General features: G+C 44.3%; 2 protein-coding genes across 2 annotated transcripts in view; one reads left to right on the top strand and one right to left on the bottom strand.

Moving 5' to 3' along the window:
* PCYT1A (phosphate cytidylyltransferase 1A, choline) overlaps positions 1 to 5,179 on the top strand; it is a 49,524-nt gene extending 44,345 nt beyond the window's left edge. Inside the window, exons 8-9 of the mRNA XM_005897806.3 lie at positions 6 to 194; positions 1,074 to 5,179. Of these exons, the coding sequence (XP_005897868.1) occupies positions 6 to 194; positions 1,074 to 1,280 (396 nt within the window). The 3' untranslated portion in view covers positions 1,281 to 5,179. The remainder of the gene's footprint in view (positions 1 to 5; positions 195 to 1,073) is intronic.
* Positions 5,180 to 5,399: 220 nt separating this feature from the next.
* Positions 5,400 to 23,623, bottom strand: SLC51A (solute carrier family 51 member A). The gene is made up of 9 exons (XM_005897807.3): positions 23,387 to 23,623; positions 22,743 to 22,837; positions 11,221 to 11,375; positions 10,110 to 10,183; positions 9,539 to 9,697; positions 8,876 to 8,987; positions 8,465 to 8,611; positions 6,570 to 6,675; positions 5,400 to 6,027 (listed from the first exon to the last, which is right to left on the bottom strand). The coding sequence occupies exons 1-9, from the start codon at positions 23,422 to 23,424 to the stop codon at positions 5,891 to 5,893; spliced, it is 1,023 nt and encodes a 340-aa protein (XP_005897869.1). The 5' UTR covers positions 23,425 to 23,623; the 3' UTR covers positions 5,400 to 5,890.
* Positions 23,624 to 24,320: the final 697 nt, after the last annotated feature.

The raw sequence follows: 24,320 nt of genomic DNA, 5'->3' as shown, positions 1-24,320 counted from the left end.
TCCAGGAGAAGAAATACCACTTACAGGAGCGAGTTGACAAAGTAAAGAAGAAAGTGAAAGATGTGGAGGAAAAGTCAAAGGAATTTGTTCAGAAGGTGGAAGAAAAAAGCATTGACCTCATTCAGAAATGGGAAGAGAAATCCCGAGAATTCATTGGAAGTTTCCTGGAAATGTTTGGTCCAGAAGGAGCGCTGGTATGTCCCTTCCTGCTGGGCTATTTAGGGAAATTCAGGAAAATCTAGGGAATTCTTATGCTGTGAAAGGAACTACAGAATCCTTGAGCAGAAAGGGACATTGACAATAAGAAGTTATCTAATATGTTCCCTTCATTGGGCAGAACTATATTTCAACTATCCCCAGAAAGGTTTTAAAAATCTTTACAGAACGTGGTTATACATTCGCCTAATTTTGCCAGCTCTCTATAAACCTCCAAATATGGTGACAAGTGAGTAACCTTGCCTAGCTTGCTTCTACATTACAGTTTTGGATAGAAGGAAAGGAAAGAGCAAAGAACAGTTTAAAAAAAAAAAACAAACCACTGCCTCGACTACAAGCAGCCACTGCAGGATTGCTGGGTAAGGTGGGAGTTCTGTCCTTGAGGAATAGGCAAGGTCTTTTTGAGCTAGATAAGAGGTGCATGTGTAGCTATTAGCAGATGAGCCCTAGGATATCAGAGATGATCTGGCTGTGGGGGTGCTTGGATGCCAGAATAGATTATTCATGGAGAATATAGAATTTTCAGAAAATCCCCAAAACTAAGGTAGATACCCTTTTGTCTGAGTTAATTCCTTTGTTTTTGCCTAGAACCTAGACTACAGACCAAGTAGCTTTTTAAGAATTCCTTTGACATAGAAGTCAAAGATTGGGTGATAGTGGATAACAGGTGGGACCCCTTAGACATGTAGTCTAGCATAACCACTTTGACTGAGAAATTGCTTAGAATTGTATCTGTGGCTTACTTGGTCACTTTTGACATTACAGAGGGCACTCACGATAATTTGAAGTCTCAGATCTCCTCCATTGGTTAGTAGGATCCATAGGTTTCTTCTAACTCTTCCTTTTGGTCTCCCCAGAAACATATGCTGAAAGAGGGGAAAGGCCGGATGCTGCAGGCCATCAGTCCAAGGCAGAGTCCCAGCAACAGCCCCACTCGTGAACGTTCCCCCTCTCCCTCTTTCCGGTGGCCCTTCTCTGGCAAGACTTCCCCGCCTTCCTCCCCAACAAACCTCTCCAGACACAAGTCTGCAGCCTATGATATCAGTGAGGATGAAGAAGACTAAATTTTCATCTCTCCTTTCTCCTCCCTTCCCTCTGTCCCAACCTTCAGAAGCTCTCTGTTGAATTCCAGATTGTGATCCCAACACTAATCCTAAGGACAGCTACAAAGGAAAGACAGTTGGGGCAAGAGGACTTAGGATGGGGGGACCAGACAGCCTGTCCTCGGAGAGACATCACGCATCCCCACCAAGAAGGAGGCTAACTACATCTTAGAAGCCTGTTCTGCATTCATATCCCCTCCCCATGGACTTTGCTTTACTGTTTATGTTCATGTGCTCTTGACAGGGAAATTGTCATTTTTATTAATTTTTTAAAAATTAGTCTTTCAAACGTAGTAAGTAGAACTAATTTTTTGCCCCCGAGGAGTGGGCAGAAGGAAGTGGTGTAATACCCAGAGGCCTTTTCTTCTTGATACACCGTAGTGTTTGCCTTCTATTCTCAGGCAAACTGTCTTGCCAACTCCTTCAGGCAGTGAGCCATGCTGATGGGCGATTTGGAGGGGAAATACCATAATCTTGGTTTCCTTTTTTTAAAAAGCTAAAAGCTGAGTAACGGCCACAAATCCCCAATGTATACTGCTGGCACGTGTGTCCGTGTGGCTGTGGGAAGAAGGAGATCTGAGTCTGACTTTTCTTACTCCCTGAGGAGTTTCTTGTTGGACCCAATGGGGTCCATGAAGACACTGATGGGGATGGAACCAGACCACATGGCATCAGCTGCGGTTTCTATGCTGTGTTCATCTCTCAGAAAATTCTGTTGCCCAGTTATTTGGGAGCTCTTGTCAATCTCTTTTTTGTAATCTTTAAATTCTTCCTGCCTTTAAAGGGAGGAACACTTTCAGGTTTACTCTGATTGAGGAGGGGAGTTGGACAATACTCAAACCTATACAAAGTCAGTTTAATTTTCCTCTGGGAGTAAGTCCCTAGCCCTACTACTCCTGTCTTAATACTCATTTCCTAGCTTTTTACAAAGGATACTTTGTAAATGTCTGCAGTTTCAACATGATCTGTTAATCCATGTTGCTCATAACCATATTGAATATTGAGAGAGGTTTGCAGAGAACATAGGTGCAAAAGCATAAGGAAACACACCCCTTTTTAAAGCCCTATCTTGACCTCTTCCCCTTATAATAGTATCCTTGACTGGAACCAGTGCTCCATGAGGTGTTTCTTTTCCCCAGGGAGTTGGCATCTGGCAGGGACTCACATCACTGCCCCTCTAGCAAGTCTCCAGTGGCTCACATTATAAGAGTGTGGTAGATTCCCTCCCTCTCCCTCTGCCTGCCCCCATCTCCCTGTTACGTTGCCCAGGGGATTCACCACTTAAATTTCACATCAGAGAATGCTGAAGCTTAAGCACTTGCTGTTGAGCATGAGCTCCTTTTCAGCTTGTAGCATCCTACAGCACATGACCTAGCAGATCATTATCTATCATAATCCTAATCCTTATCATATCATAAGGTTCAGGGGAAATTTGCTTCTGTCCAGGGCCATCTCATCACTCATAAATACCCCTTGTGGGGGTGGAGTTTTAGTGTTTTCAGCTGAGAAAACCACATTTTATCTTTGCCCCTCTGCTAAGGTTGTGAGCATCTCATAATCCCTTTCCTGAACACTTTCTGGTAAAACTTGCTCTTATGCCTGAGGGCCAGTGGCTAGAGTTACTGCCTGCCTGCACAGCAGGACTACCTAGGTTCTTAAAACTCAGATCATCCAGAGAAGCAGAATGCAGCAGAGTAGAGGAATAAACAGAGTGAACCTCTTGCTGTCCTGATGGCCCATGAAAATTACATTTCTAACTCTTCTCATGAAGTGCTATTTTTACTATCAAATCTAGTTTACACAGGCTTTGGCTTGAAGTCCTTTTTTTGAAACTGTTGAAGTTAATGTTTTCCTACAATACCAGCTTTGTAGGATCATATATTTTAACTTTTCTGCTTCAGTCTTCCCTTTTTGGGAATTCTGCCCATTTCTGTTGATAGAAAAATGGTGAAATCACCACTGAAACCCACCTACATTTTCTCTCAAAATACATGTCCAAGTATATTTGGAAAGGGAGGCAATCCAAATGTGATTTTCCTCCCTGCAGTCACTCCTCACAGGTATTGTCTGGGTCCCAAATGTTTGGCCTGCCTTCTCTGCTCTGTAGATGGGCTGCTTTGGGCACATCCTGTCCTTGGAGTATGACGTCTAGGCCAACAAGCTCCATGAGACTGCCAGCACTGGCATGTGCACGTGTTGTCGGAAAACTCTCACCCCTTCTGGTGAGCCTCTGTGGCCTCAGTCTCCTAACACAGTATATCTCCGTGAAATTTTGACTGAAAACAAAAAACTTTATGGCATGGCATGCTAGGTACTTTGGGATAAATGTGATCCTACGTGCTGGACAACGGTGGGTGGGTGGAGGAAGTTGTTGGGATGATGCATTATTTGATCATTTGTGCCTAATTAAATGAGGTTAGAGATTCGCATTCCACAACCGTGTGTGTGATCTGTAAATCTTTAAATATTAGTGTTGTTAATATTAATTTTTAACATTAATTTTAATATTACTTAAACCCTAAATTGCACAAGCAAAGCTGTCAGCCTGAATAGGCCAAATGTGGCAGAAATGGGAGAGCCTTAGAAGTTGGTTGGCCTTATAGCCTCTCTCTGTAATAGAAGGAGAAGGGAGACAGAAGCCTTGTAGCCAGTGGTGAGGATGTGCCATTTCATCAGTTACCTTGAGATGAGCTGGGCAGAAAGTTTGTTTTTTTCATACACTAGACTCCATAGCACTGAAGGGTAGAGGTTGAAATTTTAGAGGAGTAGAAATGGGTCATTTGTACTGCTCCAGCTGCTTCTGACCACTAGAGCCAAAGACCATTATTTTGATGAGGCTTGGGTAAGAAGGTTGGGGATGTGAAGAGGTCGAAAGTCCCGAATAAGAGAAAAAATTTGAGGGAGGTCAAGAGAGCTTTTGACCTTTTCTGATCACTGATAACATCGCAGGCAGCACCTGAGTTACATTTTTCTTATTTGTGACCACACAGCTGTCCAGGAAGTCTTTGAATATTCCATCCACAATGATTCTTCACAGTGCTTTTTATTCTTTCTTGACTTATGGGCAGCTTTTGTCTTTCTGGAGCTCATTGCCTTATTAATCCTGTTTCAAACCCTATATCTAAAATCTTTCCAAATCAAGTCTATTTTGCTGCTTTTGTTTAATTTCCTAAAAGCCATAGCTTTTACATGTTCTGTCAGCAAACTATCAGCAGAAGTTGAACCAATGCAGGTAGGAGAAAAGCTCCCTTAACAATGTTTTTAACTAATGGTATTTTTTTCAAGCTTATCAATATAAGTATTTTTAAAGTTATATTTTTCAAGGTCATACAATGATTGTTCTTGTTTTCTCTCATGGAATAGATTGTCATGGGATAAAGACTGGTCCCTAGCTATTATTTTTGCAAATAAGTAGAACATGTTTTGGGGATTATACTATTAAATGTTAATTTTCTTTAAAAGAAAGAAGAAAGATACTCTGTCTGCCAAAGTTTGATGTTAGTACTTAGATTGGGGTAGAAAACAAAAGTAGTTGGTTTAACATTAAAATGACTGCAGTTCTGTTTTCTTAGCTTTCAAGTGGGCTTTCCCACTATTCTTAGGGAGACACTGACTGTTTTGAACACAAAGATTTGATTGGTTGAGTTGTTTTGTATTGTGGATCCTGAGAAGAGTGTTGGAAAGAAATACTGGCCTTGGTGTAAACGTTGGCCCCATCACCAGTGCTGGTGTCCACAAGGACGTTTTCCTTAATCGGTGTTCAGTATTTTTTTTTCCTGTCTGAGTGTTATTAAATTGTTATTGTTCAGTTATTTTGGCTTTTGTCATTAGCCAAATAAAGGCAAAGTGATTTTACCTAATGTTTCATTTTATATGTTTTGACTTGGTATACATGTGTATTATATATTTTATGTATTTGAGACTTTTACCTGTATGATCAGTTCCTTTACTTTTGCATCCTAATTTGTCTCCTCAGAATCATTGCATGCCCATATCATTGCAATTCCTTTTGCAGCTTGGCACAGAAGACTCAAAAAGCCATTGGCCCACAAAGGGAGGCTGATCTAGATCTCCCAGGTCTAATGTCATCAGCGCCCTACTGACACATCTGTAAGGGAAGAAAACACCTTCCATCTGTTCTTCAGAAGCCTTGTTTCTTTGAGACTTTGGGATCCTACTGTTTTGCCTGGCTGAGTTCTATTCCTGTTATTATACCAAGAAAACTATCATACACTCTTCCCCCTTTGATTTGCTTTGGGAAAGCTCAGAGTAACCTTTTAATATACAATCTTGATGGGCTAATAGTGGCACCCACGGAGGCAATGTGCCCAATTGTAGAAAATCAAACTCCATCCTGTTTATTAAGCTTAAAATACCTTCCTCAGGCAAGATCCAAAACAATTTCATCCTATCGCATAGTTCTGATTCATCTCTACAGTCAAGCACACATCATTTGCCAGCTTGCGCTGACAATAGAATCAATCCCCATTTGGTCAAGGTTGAAGAACAGTAAAGAAATCTGTGCCCATCTAATGAATATAGTGTCTCTTTCATTGTCCAAGCCATTCACCTCAGGCTTTGAGGTTCAGATCCTGGTCTGGAGAAGAGAAAGGTTCATATCCAAGCTTGTCATCTTTCCTTCGGTAGTATATTCGTGTCAGCACAGTGATCAGAAAACTCTCGAGGATGAGGAGGTGGCAGTTCATCACTGCAGCATGGGACAAAATATAGGTTATTCTAACTTAACAGAGGTGGTATCCCATACCAGCCCTGGCATATGAGTTGGACAGCAGTTTCTCTTAATTTATCCTCAAACCAGGACCTAGAGATATTAAGTTGTCACAAGTAACATGGCAAGTTGACAATAGAGCCAGAACCAGAACTTGGCTCTCTACCTCCTGAACTTTGAGGCTAGCATTAAACATTTCTTTTGCATGTTTTATCATCATGACCCTCTGCTTCCTAACCACACCTATTCCTCTTTCAGGAGCTGAGGATTGAACCCATGGCTTCCTGGGTTGATCATCAGGGCTGGGCCTCAAGCTGTGGGATTGCAGCTGTCTGTGTGATCAGAGAGGTCATATACTCAGAGCCTCTGCTAGATTTCTTGGAGGTTTCTTTCTCAATACTCTAAGCAGAACACTGAATATTCTGAGAGTGGTTAGCCCTACTTCCAATCTAAGATCCTCTCTTCTCGGACCTCCCCCTCCTGCCCATCCTGGAATAGACTAGGAAACCCCATGTGCTTACCTTGAGACCTGATTTTAGAAGAAAAGGGAGGTGAACAAGCAATCTGCCCACCACTGGCCAAGACTGAGAAGATGGATGGCTGCAGAGCAGACAGAATAAGGAGTGCCTGCAGAACAGAAAAGAGGAATGAGGATGGGGGCTCAGCATCCCTGGCACAGGCTGGCCGGCCCACTGCTGTGTTTGAAATGTGTCTTAGTGCTTGCCCTCTCTGAGTACACTTTTCTGATGCACAGCTTCTCAGGGTAGACTTGGCTTGTCCAGGGTTCCCTCCAATAATCATGGGCAGGTTAATTAATCACAAGGCTTTTATTCTGTGGCCTGACCTCTAAGTGCTTCTGTAGCCTAGATCCTTTCTGTGCCCTGTCAGTCCCTTACTCCGTGGTAGGCTCTTCTGTCCTCTGTCTTCCTATAGACCCTCCACTTCTGCCTGCCATGTGCCTGTAAGCAGCACCTGCTTAGGTCAAATGAGAATTTATGTGAAATCAATCTGTTAACTATAAAGGAATCACTATGCCTTGGGAATAGGAGAAGGGCCCAGCAAGAAGACAGAAAGAATGGAGAGAGAAGAGAAACAATATGGAGCTAGAAGTCATTGCATTTGGTGGAAAGGTTATCTCTGGGCTTAGAGAATGGAAAGTGTAAAAAGTGAACAAATGAGCCTTTGGGAAAATTCTCGGGGAAGAGGTGATGATGCAGAGTCAGATGAGAAGGGATGTGGGTTTGGGAGTAGATAGTTGTATGTTTAAATTCCAGTCCCATCCCTTATGTACCTTTGAGCAAACCCCAAAACACCTCAGTTTCTCATTTGTAAAAGAGAAAAAACAATGATTCTGAAGATTATAGTGAACTTAAATGTAATTAATGTATGAAAAGCGCCTAATATGTAGTACTGGTCATATATAGTTGTAACTGTGATAATGCTGATGTTTCTGCTACTGCTGCTAATTCGCTTCAGTCGTGTCCGACTCTGTGATACCCCATAGACGGCAGCCCACTAGGCTCCTCTGTCCCTGGGATTCTCCAGAATCCCACTCCAGAATACTGGAGTGGGTTGCCATTTCCTTCTCCAATGCATGAAAGTGAAAAGTGAAAGCGAAGTTGCTCAGTCGTGCCCGACTCTTAGCGACCCCATGGACTGCAGCCTACCAGGCTCCTCCATCCATGGGATTTTCCAGACAAGAGTACTGGAGTGGGTTGCCATTGCTGATATTTCTAGTGGTGATGAATTGCAAGATTTTTAGAATTAATGGGTAGTGAAGAAAAGAAAACAGCAAAGGTATAAGAATTTAAGGTTTAAAAATTCATGTGTTATGGGCGTCATTGTGTCCCCCTAAAAGATGCATTGAAGTCCTCACCCCCAGGACCTCAGAATGTGACCATCATTGTCTTGGTAACTGATTAGATGTAATTAGTTAAGACGAGGTCATACTGAAGTAGGGTGGGTCCTTATTCCAATATGACCGACGTCCTTATCAGAAAAAGAGACACAGACACATAAGGGGAGAATGCCCTGTGATAAGCCAAGGATGCCAAAGATTGCTGCAAACAATCAGAAGCCAGGAATAATCAAGGAAGGGTTCGCCCCAACAGTGTTCAGTGGGCATGTGGGCCGCTGACAGCTTGGTTTTGGACTTCCAACCTCTAGAACTGTGAGGCAATGCATTTCTGTTTTAAGCCACCTGCTTTGTGCTATTTTGCTCCAGCAACCTTAGGAAACTTACAGCACAGAAAAGCAACAACTGGGGAAGGGCAGGGATTCTTTCCCAAATCTCACAGGAAACCTAAGGCTTAAGAAGATTCCCAGACCCACTTCTAGCCTTTATTAGTCTCAGCTTCTAACCCCTACAATTTGTGGCTCATTATTAACCATCTTTTCTCTCCCAGGGTATAGTTACCTGGAACAGAACAAATTTGGCTCCTATGTTCTGCTCGCCCAGGTGCAGCCTGGCTTGACGAAAAATGATGCCTATGGTCCACAGAGCCGACAGGGTGGACACACCGAGGAAAGTGTTGATCCATAGAGCTGTGCTCCCCTCAGAAATCTGGTGGCAGGCCAGAAAGCAGTCAGTGAGGAAGCAAGCCCCTTTCTCCTTTTTTTTCCCTTCTCCCAATGGTGGGGGAAATAAAAAAGCTTCTTCTCTCCCCGTTAGAGTCCCTGAGCCTCTGCTTTTCCACAGTCGCCCTGTACCTGGGGCTATCCCAACCCTGGAGCCCTGAATCAGGGGATACTGGTTCCAGCTATTCCTTCTAGAGCTCAAAGGAATTAAACTCATCTTGGCCTCTGCTGCCCCTTACTCTGGACTTACGTCTGATGGGTCAAAGATGCCATCAGGGATGAGAAACAGGCCCACCAGGGTCAATGATATCTTGAAGAAGGCGTACTGGATGGGGCCCAACAGCAGCAGCTGAAGTCTCTTCCTGAAGTAGGAAGAGGATTAGGAACATAGGCCTACAAATCACCCACCCCAACCAGAACTTCCAGCTCTCTCATTGGGTTCCTGGCAAGGCTTGGCCACCATCATAGACACCAACATAGTCAAGTGGGTGGGGACTGAGGAAGAGCGTTGGGAACCATCTTTATTGCCTCCCACTCACCCTCAGACCAGAATGATGCCTTTTGAGCAAGAACTATCTGAGGATTGACCCCAACCTCATTAACTGAAACGGATGGAAGGGGAAAGTAAATAGTCCAAAGTGCAGTTTGTTCTCTGTGATAAAGTTTGTAGGGGACAGTGAGCGTAAGTGATGGGAACTCTGGAGTTCTCCTTCCTCTGTTCCTCCTACCCCTGTTTGGGTGCCCAGTGTGTGGGTCCTGGCTGTGGGATGCCCACCCTTTCATCACTGGCTTTGTTCCATACAAGCCAAATTCCATGAGGCTTGAAGCAGGACTGAGAGAGCCAGCAGAGGCTCTTGAGAGAGTGCAGAAGAGGCCAGTCTGCTCTCCAGGCAGCCTCTCCCTCCCGCCTCACCTGGTGATCTTGATTCGGGGGCAGCAGGGGCAACAGCAGCAGCAGGGGCCTGTATGGATCATCACCGGGGTGTCCTTCAGTGTCCTCAACACCGCCTCCTTCCCACCAAAGCCTTCCACCATGGCCTGCATCAGCAGGTAAAAGCACATCGAGTAAAACCTGGAGTTGGGGAGAGGTGGGAGGTGGGCCTAAGAGCACACAGAAGGGAGGTGGCAGCAGCTGGCGGGATACCACCTGCTGCCAAAGAAAAACAGACTGCAAAAGGACAGGGAGACGGGGGCTTCCTGAAGGGGTCAGGTAGGGTCTAGGCATTTTGAGAACTGAGAGAGGACAGGTGGAAGAGGGCAGGCTGTGAGAACAAAATAATGCCTGAGATGCACTAGAAGTTCAAGAGACAAGTTGGAAAGGGCCTGATTTGTGATCAGTTTGTTTGCATGGACTTATGGAAGGGACAGGGGATTAAAAAAAAAAAAAAAAAAGACACAAACTCTGGATTCCCAGGGTTGAGAGGAGCAGAAGGGGGACCTCAGAGGGGTATCAAGTTCAGCTGGGGGCAGGGCAGGACACTCACGTAGTTATGGCCATTTCCACGAGTGTCAGGGCACGAGGAATCCAGAGACCAAAGCAGGAGAATGCAGACACTATCTGCTTGGAGAAGAACCAGGAGCTGGTTAGGGTAAGGAAGGAGACTGCATGCTCACCTTTTGTGGCAAGGGCTCAAGGAAGCAAAAGCTAAACAGCTGAGGCACCATTACTTAAAAGTGACTAACTGGGGACTTTCCTCGTGGTCCAGTGGCCAAGACTCTGAGCTCCCAGTGCAAGTGGCCTGGGTTCGTTCCCTGCTCAGGGAACTAGATCCCACTAACACTTGGCACAGCCAAATAAATATTAAAAAAAAAAAAGTGACCAGTTGGAAAAAGAGCTAGTTAAATCAACTAATTAAAATATTTTTTAAATTCAGCTGTCAGTTTATTCCTTGTCTAGTGTTAGAGACAGCAAGTCACCTTGAGTCAGAGGCTCTTTTGAAGACTATCTCTCAACATATGTCACTGGAGTAGGAATAGGTCAATTCATCTTTAAGAGTACGTAGATCAAGATCCAACCCTTCCTTTTCAATATCCCATGTTATTAGAGCACCTCTGATGTCTTGAGATGGCCCAGGCAGGTGTCATCTGGCAGAAAAGGACCTCAAGGGCTTTGTTCTTCACCCAAAACAGACACAGAGCTCACCACACGGAAAGAGAAACCCCATCATGTGGCCTGCGAGCATGCCAAAGAGCTATCAAATGGCTGTAAGAGTGAGTTAGAAGGACTTACAATGTAAGGGTAGAGTGAACATGACCCCATGGCAAAAAATTACTCTCCTCCTACCCTCTGAGGAACCACTGCTGGTCTGTGCAGGAAACAAGCTTATTTTAAAGCAACACAGTAGCAGGGGAGTAGTGAGTGGGATAGCTGATGGGCTCAGACAGTTCTTCAGCTGTTCTTAGAGCTGTTTCTGTGGCTCTAAGATTTCAAACACTCCATCTCACTGTCTGTGACCTTCTAAGCATGGGATCCTGACTGCAGATAGCAGACTAAAACCCCCACCCTAAAGTAGTAGAGGAAGGCAACTTGAATTATTGAGTTGAAAGGAATCTTCCTCTTCAGCCCCTTCCCAAAGGCAGCTGCAGGACCCTCACCGTGGGTGAAGAGCTGCACCAGATCAGGGTCTTCCTCTTGATAGGGCAGCGGGTGTTCTTGTGCAGGTAGACAGCAGCCTCCAGGAAGATGGCTATTGAGCCCAGGACAAACAAGGTCATGATGACCATGAGGGAAATATCCACAGGGCCCAATGCTAGAATGGAAAGAGAGGACAGGCTCCAGTGAGCTGAAGACCAGGGCTGAGGAGCAGAAGATGTGGGCTTCCTCACATGCATCTAATTGCTTTACCACATCTAGAATTACCTGGTCTAGGCTTCCTATCATGCAGAAGATGGGCTTTTTCTTAGACCTAGAATTTCCAACATGTGACTAGGAAATAGTCATTTTTCTGCATGCATGGGAGACCAGATCAATCTAAGTATGGTAAGGCTTACTTGAATCAGGATATAGACACCTAACAAGTTTGTACATAACAAAAATTCTAAGTTCGGAGGTCAACAGGGCCTATTCACTTTTCTCAGTGTCAGGGGTTATACTAGCAGACAGGGACCAGTTAACATTATAATTAAAGCAAAATATATACTTCTGATATACATCAGAATATATACTGATATACTTAAGTCGCTCAGTTGTGTCCAACTCTTTGTGACCCCATGGACTGCAGCATACCAGGCTTCCCTGTCCATCACCAACTCTCGAATCTCGCTCAGACTCATGTCCATTGAGTTGGTGATGCCATCCAATCATCTCATCCTCTGTCATCCCCTTCTCCTCCTGCCTTCAATCTTTCCCAGCATCAGGGTCTTTTCAAATGAGTCAGCTCTTCGCATCAGGTGGCCAAAGTATTGAGTTTCAGTTCGGCACCGGTCCTTCCAATGGAGAAGGCAATGGCAAACCAGTATTCTTGCCTTGAGAACCCCATGAACAGTATGAACTTGATATACTTCAGTTCAATTCAGTTCAGTTGCTCAGTCGTGTCTGACTCTTTGTGACCCCATGAATCGCAGCACGCCTGGCCTCCCTGTCCATCACCATCTCCCGGAGTTCACTCAAACTCACGTCCATTGAGTCTGTGATGCCATCCAGCCATCTCATCCTCTGTCATCCCCTTTTCCTACTGTCCCCACTCCCTCCCAGCATCAGAGTCTTTTCCAATGAGTCAACTCTTCGTATGAGGTGGCCAAAGTACTGGAGTTTCAGCTTTAGCATCATTCCTTCCAAAGAAATCCCAGGGCTGATCTCCTTTAGAATGGACTGGTTGGATCTCCTTTCAGTCCAAGGGACTCTCAAGAGTCTTCTCCAACACCACAGTTCAAAGCATCAATTCTTCAGTGCTCAGCTTTCTTCACAGTCCAACTCTCACATCCATACATGACCACAGGAAAAACCATAGCCTTGACTAGACGGACCTTTGTTGGCAAAGTAATGTCTCTGCTTTTCAATATGCTGTCAAGGTTGGTCATAACTTTCCTTCCAAGGAGTAAGCGTCTTTTAATTTCATGGCTGCAGTCACCATCTGCAGTGATTTTGGAGCCTAGAGATGTTTAAATTTGATTTCAAAAATTTTATCACTTTACTAGGACACACAACAGGACTTTAACAAAAGAAGTGGACCCAAGTAAAGACTCCAAGGATATTTGACCTATGCTGGCCCCAAGTACACTTATTCTCACATTAAATGTAATCCAGTAGCTGTCTTTAGTATTTATTGAAATCATTTGAGGAGTTGTTAAAAAGTAGCTGTCCAGATCCCCACTCCCTATACTCCCTGCTACATAGATGTTGTTCCCATACATCTGGGATGTAATCTACATTTTAAACAAGCTCACCTGATAATAGAAGATAACAAACATTTTAACAACACCAATGAAGCTCCTCTGGCCTCACCCTTGCTAACAGGAAAACACTAATATAGTCACAATATTTGTTTCTGAGCATGTTCTAATTAGTGCAACAATGTTTTAAACAAAGTTAGTTCCATATCCTCAGTGACTAAGCCTGGACCCTCATTTATCTAAGTCTCTTCCCTCCTTGACAGACTCTTTGCTTTTAGTCTCCCAACTGGCTAGATGACAGAAGAAGAAGGGGAAGACTGGCAGAGTCCAGCCACTGTCGTATTGCATTGGGAGTAAAGGAAATCAACCCTGAATACTTATTGGAAGGATTGATGCTGAAACTCAAATACTTTGGTCACCTGATGCAATCAGCTGACTCATTGGAAGAGACCCTGAAGCTGGGAAAGATTGAAGGCAGAAGAAAAGGGTGACAGAGGACGAGATGGCTGGATGGTATCACTGATGCAGTGGACATGAACTTGGACAAACTCCAGGAGATGGTGAGGGACAGGGAGGCCTGGCATGCTGCAGTCCATGGGGTCGCAAAGAGTCTGACATGACTGGGTGACTGAACAATGAGAGGATATTGGCTGGTCTGCCCTATGTTTTGGTGACTGAGGGCAGCTCAGAGCTGCTGACACCAAAACAAGGAAGAAGGAGACCACATCCCAGTGAAGACTTGAGTTGTCATCTGGGTCAGTCATACTTGGTGACATCACAAGGAGCAACCAGGACAAAGGTGAATTTCTCAAAAACTACTTTGATGCTTTTGAACTGTGGTGTTGGAGAAGACTCTTGAGAGTCCCTTGGACTGCAAGGAGATCCAACCAGTCCATCCTAAAGGAAATCAGTCCTGAATATTCATTGGAAAGACTGATGCTGAAGCTGAAACTCCAATACTTTGGCTACCTGATGCAAAGAACTGACTCATTTGAAAAGACTCAGATGCTGGGAAAGGTTTAAGATGGGAGAAGAAAGGGACGACAGAGGATGGGATGGTTGGATGGCATCACTAACTCGACGGACATGAGTTTGAGTAAGCTCCGGGAGCTGGTGATGGACAGGGAAGCCTGGTGTGCTGCAGTTCATGGGGTCGCAGTCCATGGAGTTGGACACGACTGAGCGACTGAACTGAACTGAACTTTGATCCTGGTTGTTCTTATTTCAGGGTACATGTTTTTCTTTTTGTTTGCTTTCTCCAAGAGGCCCTTTATCTCTGACCACAGTTAGGTCTGTGATTAATCCAGAGGACCTGCTGCAGGGAAGGCAGTCCTTGGACAATCTGCCAGCCTACACTTCTGAAGTCAGTGGTAAGCTTTTTCTTTCTGTTACAGGCCTCAAAAGATAGGACTGTGTTGTTCTTCCCTCCTCCCCATTCCTGTCTCCACCTGCTTCCACTTAATTAGGATGCAGCCCACTGTGTGACCAAATTACCGGCTTAGTGTTGCTGTTTAGTTCTGTTGCCTCATTCTCAATTACCTCTACAGATATTGCTCTAGTAGGCCTGGCAGGTTTTAAACATTAACAAAATAAAACAAGCAAAAATCCACCTGGCTGCAATCCTTAATTAAAAAAAGACTACCTCCCTTCCTTGAAATTTTAAAGATATAAACATAACAGAGGATCTTTTTTCTGACACAATTTTATCCTTATACAATAAAAATGTGGGTTTAAAACAGTTGCTCTGGTTTTATCATGATATACACATAAAGCCTTCCATGTATCAAAATAATTCCAGATAGATTAAAAAGATAAATCTTTAATAAACAACAATGATCTACTGTATAGCCAATGGAACTCTGTTCAATATTATGTGCCAGCCTGGATGGGAGCAGGTAGGGGCTTCGGGGAGAATGGATTCATATGTATGTATGGCTGAGTCCTCTCTCTGTTCACTTGAAATTATCACAACATTGTTAATCCGCTATACCTCAATACAACAAAAAAAAGTGTTTTAAAAAAGAGATTTTAAAAAAGCGGTATATATTTAAAAATAAAACAGGGAAAATTGAGAGAAGGGAAAAAAAGAGAGATTTGTATTTTCATCAAAACTTGAGGGAAGACCTTCCTAAGCTTAGGTGTAATCCAAGAAATCACAAAGAGAAGGATGGTCAAATTTGATACAAAGAGTTTAAACTTCTGAATGTTAAAAAAAAAGTATAAGCAGTAAAGTGGTGATTTCACAGATGCACACTTGGGTAAAAATCCATCAAATTATATACATAAAATCATTGCCCTTTACTGAACATAATTTATAACTGAAACAAACAAACCTTAATATGAACAAAACAGAAAGCAAAATTACCACAGGAAATTCCCTGGCTCTCTGGTGGTTAGGCGGAGAAGGCAATGGCAACACACTTCAGTACTCTTGCCTGGAAAATCCCATGGATGGAGGAGCCTGGTAGGCTGCAGTCCATGGGGTCGCTAAGAGTCGGACATGACTGAGCGACTTCACTTTCACTTTTCACTTTCATGCATTGGAGAAGGAAATGGCAACCCACTCCAGTGTTCTTGCCTGGAGAATCCCAGGGACGGGGGAGCCTGGTGGGCTACTGTCTCTGGGGTCGCACAGAGTCGGACACAACTGAAGCGACTTAGCAGCAGCAGCAGCAGCTGGTGGTTAGGACCTGGTATGTTCACTCCTGGCAGCCAGGGTTTGATCCCTGGGTAGGGAACTGAGATCCCAAAAGCCACATGGTGTGACCAGAAAGAAATAAAAATAAATAGTATAGTAAAACTATAGCTATGTAAAGGATTTGGCTGAAGAGAAGGATAGAAAAGAATTGAAGGAAAGAGTGGGGCCCTAATATCTTTATCATACAAAATGGAAAATGAAGAAGTACTATCCGCAGTTGGCAAAATAAGAAATAAACTATAGGTATAGTATATACAGCTATAAAGATAACCAACTAAAAATAATGATGAAACCATGTGGAATGAGTAGAAGTTTGGTACTAAGTGAGTTAAATCTTTATGTATTACAGAGGCAGCCACAGATAATATACAAAACTGATACCACATGAAATAATGGTAATTTGAAAGTAACTATTAAAAAATCATCAGCTAAAAAAGTAGGATGAAGATTAAAAATGAGAATAAATAGGGCAGGGGAGTGTTAATTTTCATTAGTAGCCCTTTTGTACTATTTAAAATTTTACACTATGTTCATGTGGGTTAAGATAAAAACATTAAAAATGATTGCCTAGGAATAAATGAGCAATGCCATCTTTGGGTGATGAGACTGTGGGTGGTCTTTGTCTTCCTCCTTTTCCAATTATTCTATAACAAATATACATTTTACAACAAATAAGTTTTTTTAAAGACATACTTTGCCAAATATGTAGTAATGTGAAAAAATTCATATGATGTCATGCTTATAAAAACAGTATATAAAATTGTAGCATAGTAGGATTTCCACTACTGTTAAATAAAAGCACAGAAAACAGAGCTTGTACTATGATACTTGCAGTGCTGGTCTTGAGTGGTGGGACCATACGCGACTTTCTTCTTCATACTTTTCTCTATTTTCATATTGACTTTACTGAATTATTTTTTACAATGGAAATGTTTAGTTAAAAAAAAAAACAGACAAAATATAAAGTCCAGATAGGCAGAAAGCAAATTTAATTCAGTAGATTTCTAAAAACCAATGTCCTTTGTTGGGAAGGGGAATATCGATGGAGGTCCCTCCTTGAGGGACTCCCCCAGCCCCTGCTTGACTCTCGTCCTCATCAGCTCACTGAGAGCTGAGAGTGGAAACAGCCCCTCCAGAAGCCATCATGTCAAAGCCTTTCTCAATCTTCACTGTCCTTGACTATTCCCTCCTCCTTGAAAATCTCTCCCATCCCGCTTGACTCCAGTAACCACAGTTCTGGCTCCTCTCCTGGAGACCCTGGGTCTCCGATACTGATCCCTCATCCTCTCCTACACCCTGTGTTCCAGACTCGACCATTGCATCTCACCTCTTCTGTTTATTGAGGTTTAGGATTTCCCTACCACCCCTCAGTTGTCACCCTGTTTACTTAACTTATATGCAGAGTACATCATGAGAAACGCTGGACTGGAAGAAACACAAGCTGGAATCAAGATTGCTGGGAGAAATATCAGTAACCTCAGATATGCAGATGACACCACCCTTATGGCAGAAAGTGAAGAGGAACTCAAAAGCCTCTTGATGAGAGTGAAAGTGGAGAGTGAAAAAGTTGGCTTAAAGCTCAACATTCAGAAAACGAAGATCATGGCATCTGGTCCCATCACTTCATGGGAAATAGATGGGGAAACAGTGGAAACAGTGTCAGACTTTATTTTTCTGGGCTCCAAAATCACTACAGATGGTGACTGCAGCCATGAAATTAAAAGACGCTTACTCCTTGGAAGGAAAGTTATGACCAACCTAGTTCGTCTAGTCAAGGCTATGGTTTTTCCTGTGGTCATGTATGGATGTGAGAGTTGGACTGTGAAGAAGGCTGAGCACCGAAGAATTGATGCTTTGGAACTGTGGTGTTGGAGAAGACTCTTGAGAGTCCCTTGGACTGCACGGAGATCCAACTAGTCCATCCTGAAGGAGATCAGCCCTGGGATTTCTTTGGAAGGAATGATGCTAAAGCTGAAACTCCAGTACTTTGGCCACCTCATGTGAAGAGTTGACTTATTGGAAAAGACTCTGATGCTGGGAGGGATTGGGGGCAGGAGGAGAAGGGGACGACAGAGGATGAGATGGCTAGATGGCATCACTGACTCGATGGACGTGAGTCTGAGTGAACTCCAGGAGCTGGTGATGGACAGGGAGGCCTGGCGTGCTTCGATTCATGGGGTCTCAAAGAGTTGGACACGACTGAGCAACTGATCTGATTTGATCTGACCACCCCTCAGCTGCCTAACCACCACCTGAGCCATTTCTACCTCCAGGACCTTAGAGTGCTTGGCCGCTGCCTGTTCAGTTTTTCTCCTTGAGCTCCCCGTGTCTGGCTTATTCTCCTCACTGAGCTCTCTGCTCAAATGCCCCTCCTCAGTCAGCAACCCTTGAATGTCCAGTGTGGTGTTATCTCTCCCTCCCAAGTTGCCCTCACAGTGAGGTTATTTACATATTTATTGCTTGTCCCCATAGAGTGATGGTAGTGTGAACTCCACAAAGGCAGGGACTTTGTCAGGCTTGTTTTCTGTTCTATCTCCAAGTGCATGAAACAGTAACTGTGACTATTTGTTCAATGAAAGAAATGACCACATGAGGATTCTTACTGTCATCTCCATTTACATGCTTTTCCAGGAAACTAGGCTTAGAGTTGAGCACCTCACCCATGATCACACAACCTGAAAGTGACAGAGCTGGGATTTAAACCCAAGGGTTCCTGATCCTAACTAAGCCCATTCTCTTCACCATTACACATGCTGACTCTTGGTGTGTGTTCACATAACTATGGGAAGAAATGTGGAATAATATTAACCATCAAAAGTTGCTTAAGTTGGTGAAGGTGGAGGTGAGGCATATTCCAGCTATTCAGTATGGAAGTGCTTTTGCAGTTTCTTGTATCTGCTGCCTTTTGTGCTCTGTTCTTTCTCGTGCTTGCAGTGTCTGCAGGCTCTCACATTCACTTCCACAGGGCAGAAGCTAGGAGAGAGAACTTCCTTAGCATCCACAGCCAACACCACTGCTGCTGCTGCTAAGTCGCTTCAGTCGTGTCCGACTCTGTGCGACCCCATAGACGGCAGCCCACCAGGCTCCCCCGTCCCTGGGATTCTCCAGGCAAGAACACTGGAGTGGGTTGCCTTTCCCTCTCCAATGCATGAAAGTGAAAAGTGAAAGTGAAGCCACTCAGTCATGTCCGACTCTTATCGACCCCATGGACTGCAGCCTACCAGGCTCCTCCATCCATGGGATTTGCCAGGCAAGAGTACTGGAGTAGGGGGGGGCGGGAAGGGCAACACCACTACTCTACCTCAAACTCATTTATCTCCTTAGAAGATCTTCCTCTATCTTATTTTTCTGTATCTTAACAGATACTGTGAAACAAAAGTTTCTGATAGCTCAAGGATTTTTGGAAACACTTTAAACAAGGTTAAACATGTTTCTTTCCTGCAGGGTATAAATTTTAAATCTGATTTATATTGTTAATTTCCAAAGGAGGTTACAGAATATAGCTTTTACAGAACTGATTTTTATACAGGCTCTGTTTTCATGAAGTACTCCTTGGGATTACTATTCCAAGGAACACACTTTGGGAAATACTTGTCTAACTGACCTGTTGAATACAACTATACTTGAGCAACTAGCAAATTCCCATTGCATCTGTAACAATGAAGATTACTCTTTTAAATAATGAAAACAATATAAGAAAATTAAAACTTTGAAAAAAAAGTTTTACCCATAATCCAAGCTAGTTCCTAACCAAAAATTATTCTCCTTTTTGCACGTATTTCCATGGAGGTGAAGAGCATAGGCTCCAACTTCAAAGTAAAATTCCATTTACTTCTTGCTCTATAATCGTGGGTAGATTATTATCCTCCAATTAAACCTCTTAGCATGATTCAATGCTAGTGTTTGCTCAATAAAAAGTAGCTTTAAAAAACATCCTGGTTAAAGTGTATACATATTGTATTACTGCAATCATACTGTAAAATTTTGCATTCTGCTTTTTCCACCTAACATTTCATCACAGTCTGTCAAAAATTATTTTTACAATTATTTTACAATTATAAAGGTTGTTAAAATAAAGGGAATAATAGAGCTGCATCAATATATCCATAATCCATTTTGAAGAGTTATGATATTACCAGTTTTACTTCAAAAGTTATTCTTAGGAAAAAAAAACATCACAGGTATACTTGAAGGCCCTGTATATATCTCCAAGTGTCTTTTTCCCTTCACTTCTCCTCCCAGGGCTAACTGCTATTCTGAAGTTGGTGTGTATCTTTTCCTGTATGTTTTAATTTTTTTACAACATATGTACATGCTCAACATAATTATATTGCTTTGCATTAAAAAAATCTATATAAATGTTTTCCACTCAACATTGTTTTCATGGTTGTTATTATTTTCTTTGTGACAAACAAATGCTACTGTAAGCATTCTTAGACGTGTCTCCTCGGCATGTGTAGGAGAATTCCTCTATTCCTCCCAGTCTAAGATCCTGCAAGCCATGTGGTATGGCCAAAAAGAAAAAAAAAAACCCACAAACAGTGGGTTTAAGTCCCAGTCTAGGTTGTATGGTTGCAGTTTATTATATTATTGCTTCATTTACTCTAGTCTTATATAACCTTTAATATCTGGTAGAGAAGGCAATGGCACCCCACTCCAGTACTCTTGCCTGGAGAATCCCATGGATGGAGGAGCCTGGTAGGCTGCAGTCCATGGGGTCAATAAGAGTTGGACACGACTGAGCGACTTCACTTTCACTTTTCACTCTCATGCATTGGAGAAGGAAATGGCAAGCCACTCCAGTGTTCTTGCCTGGAGAATCCTAGGGACGGGGGAGCCTGGTGGGCTGCTGTGTATGGGGTCGCACAGAGTCGGACACGACTGAGCGACTTAGCAGCAGCAGCAGCAGCAGGGCACATATCCTCCTTACTCTTTTTCAAAATTGTCTTGGTTTTTCTTGGCCCTTCACTCCCCCCAAATAGAAGTTTGGATCAGTCCATTAATAAGAAAATCCTCTAGGGATTATAATTGCAGTCATATCACAGGCATTTCAAAAACAAATTATTGAAAGTTTCAATAGTTCTTCAAGAATAGTTCTTTCTTAAAGAGCATTTAAGACACAGAGAGTTTATAAATGAAGGAGGAAAGGGTTTCACCACGTGTCCAATGGGCACCTCTTCCTGACTCTATTTCTGTCAGTGTCATCACCACTGTTCATATTCTCGGAGTCATCATTAGAGTTTCTTTTTCTTTCACTTACCTTGTCTAAATATTTACCAGATTGCCTGCTCTTTCTTTGGATTGCCTGTATTTTCCAATCTGTCCTTCCTTTCCCTGACACTGCCCTGGCACAGGCTCTTGCCCTTCCTGTTAGGCTGGGGCACTGACCTCCAATTTATACCCGTGCTTCTTAAGGCCCTTACTCCCCAAAGTCTATCTTGATTACTAATTAATGGTCCTGAAATACCACCCAGCTCCTCCCAATCTCAGAGCCCTCATCTACTGCCTGCAGGATAAAGTACAACTCCTCTGCCTGAGACTCAGCAGGCCCCACCTTACCTGCCCAGCCCTCTCAACTGTCCCCTGCTTCCTCACCAGTAACCTTGAATCTCCCCAGTGCCTGGAGAACCTGCCTACTCATTCTTTCTCCACTCCAGCTCCCTACTTTCCAACTGTTACGCATTCCAACAGTTCAATGGGGGAACAAGGTAGCTCCCCAGACTACCAGACCCAGAATAATCTACCTACTTTGAATATCCTTGGTGCTTCTATTTGCACATTTTGCAGCAAAGCAATGTGTGATCCATTTTCACTGTGTAAGATAGGGTTTCTCAATCTCAGCACTATTGACCCCTTGCCCCAGCTAATTCCTTGGTTGTGGGGACTTTCCTTTGTTTCCAGGGCAAACTCCCTGACCTCTGCCCCACTAGATGCCAGTAGCACCCTCTACTTGTGGTGACTGGAATTGCCTCCAGACATTGCCAAAAGTACCCTGTGAGACAAAGTTGCCTCTGGTTGACAACACTGGTGTGTGAGAAGACTTGTGCCACCATCTGCACTCTCTGAACAAGATATCCCTGGAGTCAGATGTAGCATCTGCCTACTTTCATGAACCACAGAGCAGCTACAAGGCACCCCTGGACTGCCTCTGGCCATTGGTATTCACTCCAGTTCAGAGCATCTGAAACAGAGACGTGCCCATATCTGCCTCCTAGTACACCCTGACCACACCCTACTGTTTAGGAAGAGTCTCCTCCTTGAGGTGAGAACATCAGGAAGGAACAAACATTAAGGATAGAGACACAGATTCCTACTCATCAACGTCTAAGAAGTGGCTGATCATGCAGTAAGAAAACAAAATACAGTATGGATGGGAGCCACGTTTGCTATCAAGATGCTAGGGTCATTTGATTGTCATGTTTTAGGTGTCCAGGGAATAAACAGAGTCCCAGCCTATGCCTTTCACTTTCAAAACCAATTCGGTAATAGGAGCTAGTTGGCCAACACTGTCCGAATACTTTTACAGGTTCACCTAAGTTTTAAGAATATTATTCATAAAAACCACTCTCCAGAGTGGTATAGACTCCTTTTAAGAAGGATGTTGTGCAGGCCTCAAAGGGATTCTGTGGGCTTTGGGCATCCATGTGAGTCCCTGGGTGGCCCTGGGGTCTGAAAAATGCTCCAGGTCAGTGTCCCCCTTATGAATTGGGGAGTCCCAACATGCAGGTTTTTCTCCAGGCCACATAGCCGTGCCCTTCTTTTGACTTTTTGGCTCCTCCAGAGTTTTACTTTCCCCAGCTTTTACAAATTTTAAAAAATTTTTGACTGTACTACCCAGCATGTAGGATCTTACTTCCCTAACCAGGGATCAAATCTGCACCCCCTGAATAACCTCTGTAGCACTAGGGAAGTTCCCTAAAAGGTTTTTACCAAGATTGACACTGGGTCAGCCATCCTCCCAGGTACTCACTCTATGCTGGCCAGCTCAGGACCACCTTCCCTCAGCTCCTCTCAGCTGTTTTGACTTCCTCCTTGGGATGCTCATTTTTCCTTCTTTCAGTTCCTCTGGGGAGGGTCCCTGACTTACCTCTCAAAAGCTGGGCTGCAGTGGGAGGATAAGAGAAGCAGGCAGAGGGAACGCTGTAATTGGTTTTCAGGATCTCCAGAAGATCTGCCGTGTACCTGGAGAGACACCAACCTGTGTTCAGAATATGGGGACTGGGGGTGGGCGGGTGGGTAGCAGAAGGGACTCCAGCAACTTGACACTCCCTCGAACACTCCTAGGTTCACAGAGCGTCTCCATTTCCCCTCAAGGCCCAGGTGACAGTCTGCAGGTCTGGCTGCAGTGCTCAAAAAGCCCACAGTCCATTCCCTCCACTTCACAGGGGCAGCAGCCCAGGGGTTGGCTAGGGAGAAAAAGCAGGGTCCCAGAGAAAGAATGGACCCTTAGCACCAGGAGTGGGTCCCCAGCTGGTCAGAGCTCTATGCATGTCCCTCATGCCCCCTCCACCTCTGGGATTTTCCTCTACCTGGTTGGGGGCCAAAGCTAAGGTTCTGAGGGTCATACACTCACCCTTCCCCAGTGTCTCTGAGGACCTTCCAGAATGACCAGACCATTGTCAGTCCTGTCTCATTCTTGGGCTCAGAGGGAGGTAGGGACAGGCCAGAGTGAGAGGGCCCCCTGCTGCTTAGCAACTGGCTCCTGGCTTGGGGCCTGCCTCCCTCACTCACCTGGGATCAAGCCTTATCTGAGTCCTGTCTGGCTCCATCGTCTTCTTGCTCTATCCGGCTTTCCTTCCCGGCAGGCACTGGGGGCCAAGGAGAGACAGGCAAGTCGGGACCCTGAGGGGAGGCAGCTTCAGCTGACTGCAGCTTCCAAGACTGGCTGTGAGTTGGCAGAATGGCTGGGTCTTCCCCTCTGGCTCTCTCCCTCCTCAGGCCTCCTGTGCCCACAGGTTCCTTTTTCAGAGTTCACCTCAGAGGAATTTGAACCCCTCAGCTGGCTGAGTTCCCTGGTTCCTGACTCCTCCTTGTCCGTAGGTGTGGTGCTTCCTTCTTCCCTCCCATGAATGCCTCTGGCCACCCCTTGACCCCAGTCCACCTTCACTCTCCATCCCTCCTGAGGAGACTCCCAGGGCCCTTTAGAGACAAAATCCTTGATCCGCCCCCACAACCTCCCCTGCTGAGCAACCCCCTCCCAGTCAGAACCCGGCAGGAACTCAGGCTCTGTCCCCCTGAAGATGGAAGTCAGGGACGAGGCTTTGACTGTATTGGTGCTATTGGTTGGGTGTGCAGAAGGGAGGGCAGCTGGGAAATACAGATGAGGCCCAGCCTAGAGCATCCTGATGACAGGCTCATCCAGCCAAACAGCCCTGAAGGTGCAGCAAATGGGTGGAGGGGAGTATTTAAGAGGCAGTTACGGAGTGGAATCTCTGGGCATTTTGACAGATTTTGAAAACCTGCCAAATAGTATGCTTATGAACTATTTTATTGATTGGTGATGTCTCCTCTTGCTCTCTCCTTAAACCTATTTAAGGCCAAACATAGTACCCCTAAGTTTCCAGCACAGGGCCTCACACATACTTAAGTGCTCCTTAGAATCAGTTGCATGACAGATAGAATAATGAAATCACAGCAACAGTAGCTAACGCCTGTGGAGTGTTTA

This window comes from Bos mutus, chromosome 1, assembly GCF_027580195.1.
Source record: "Bos mutus isolate GX-2022 chromosome 1, NWIPB_WYAK_1.1, whole genome shotgun sequence".
NCBI lineage: Eukaryota > Metazoa > Chordata > Mammalia > Artiodactyla > Bovidae > Bos > Bos mutus.
The sequence above is the reverse complement of the archived record's forward strand: the minus strand, read 5'-3'. Positions and strand labels throughout refer to the sequence as shown.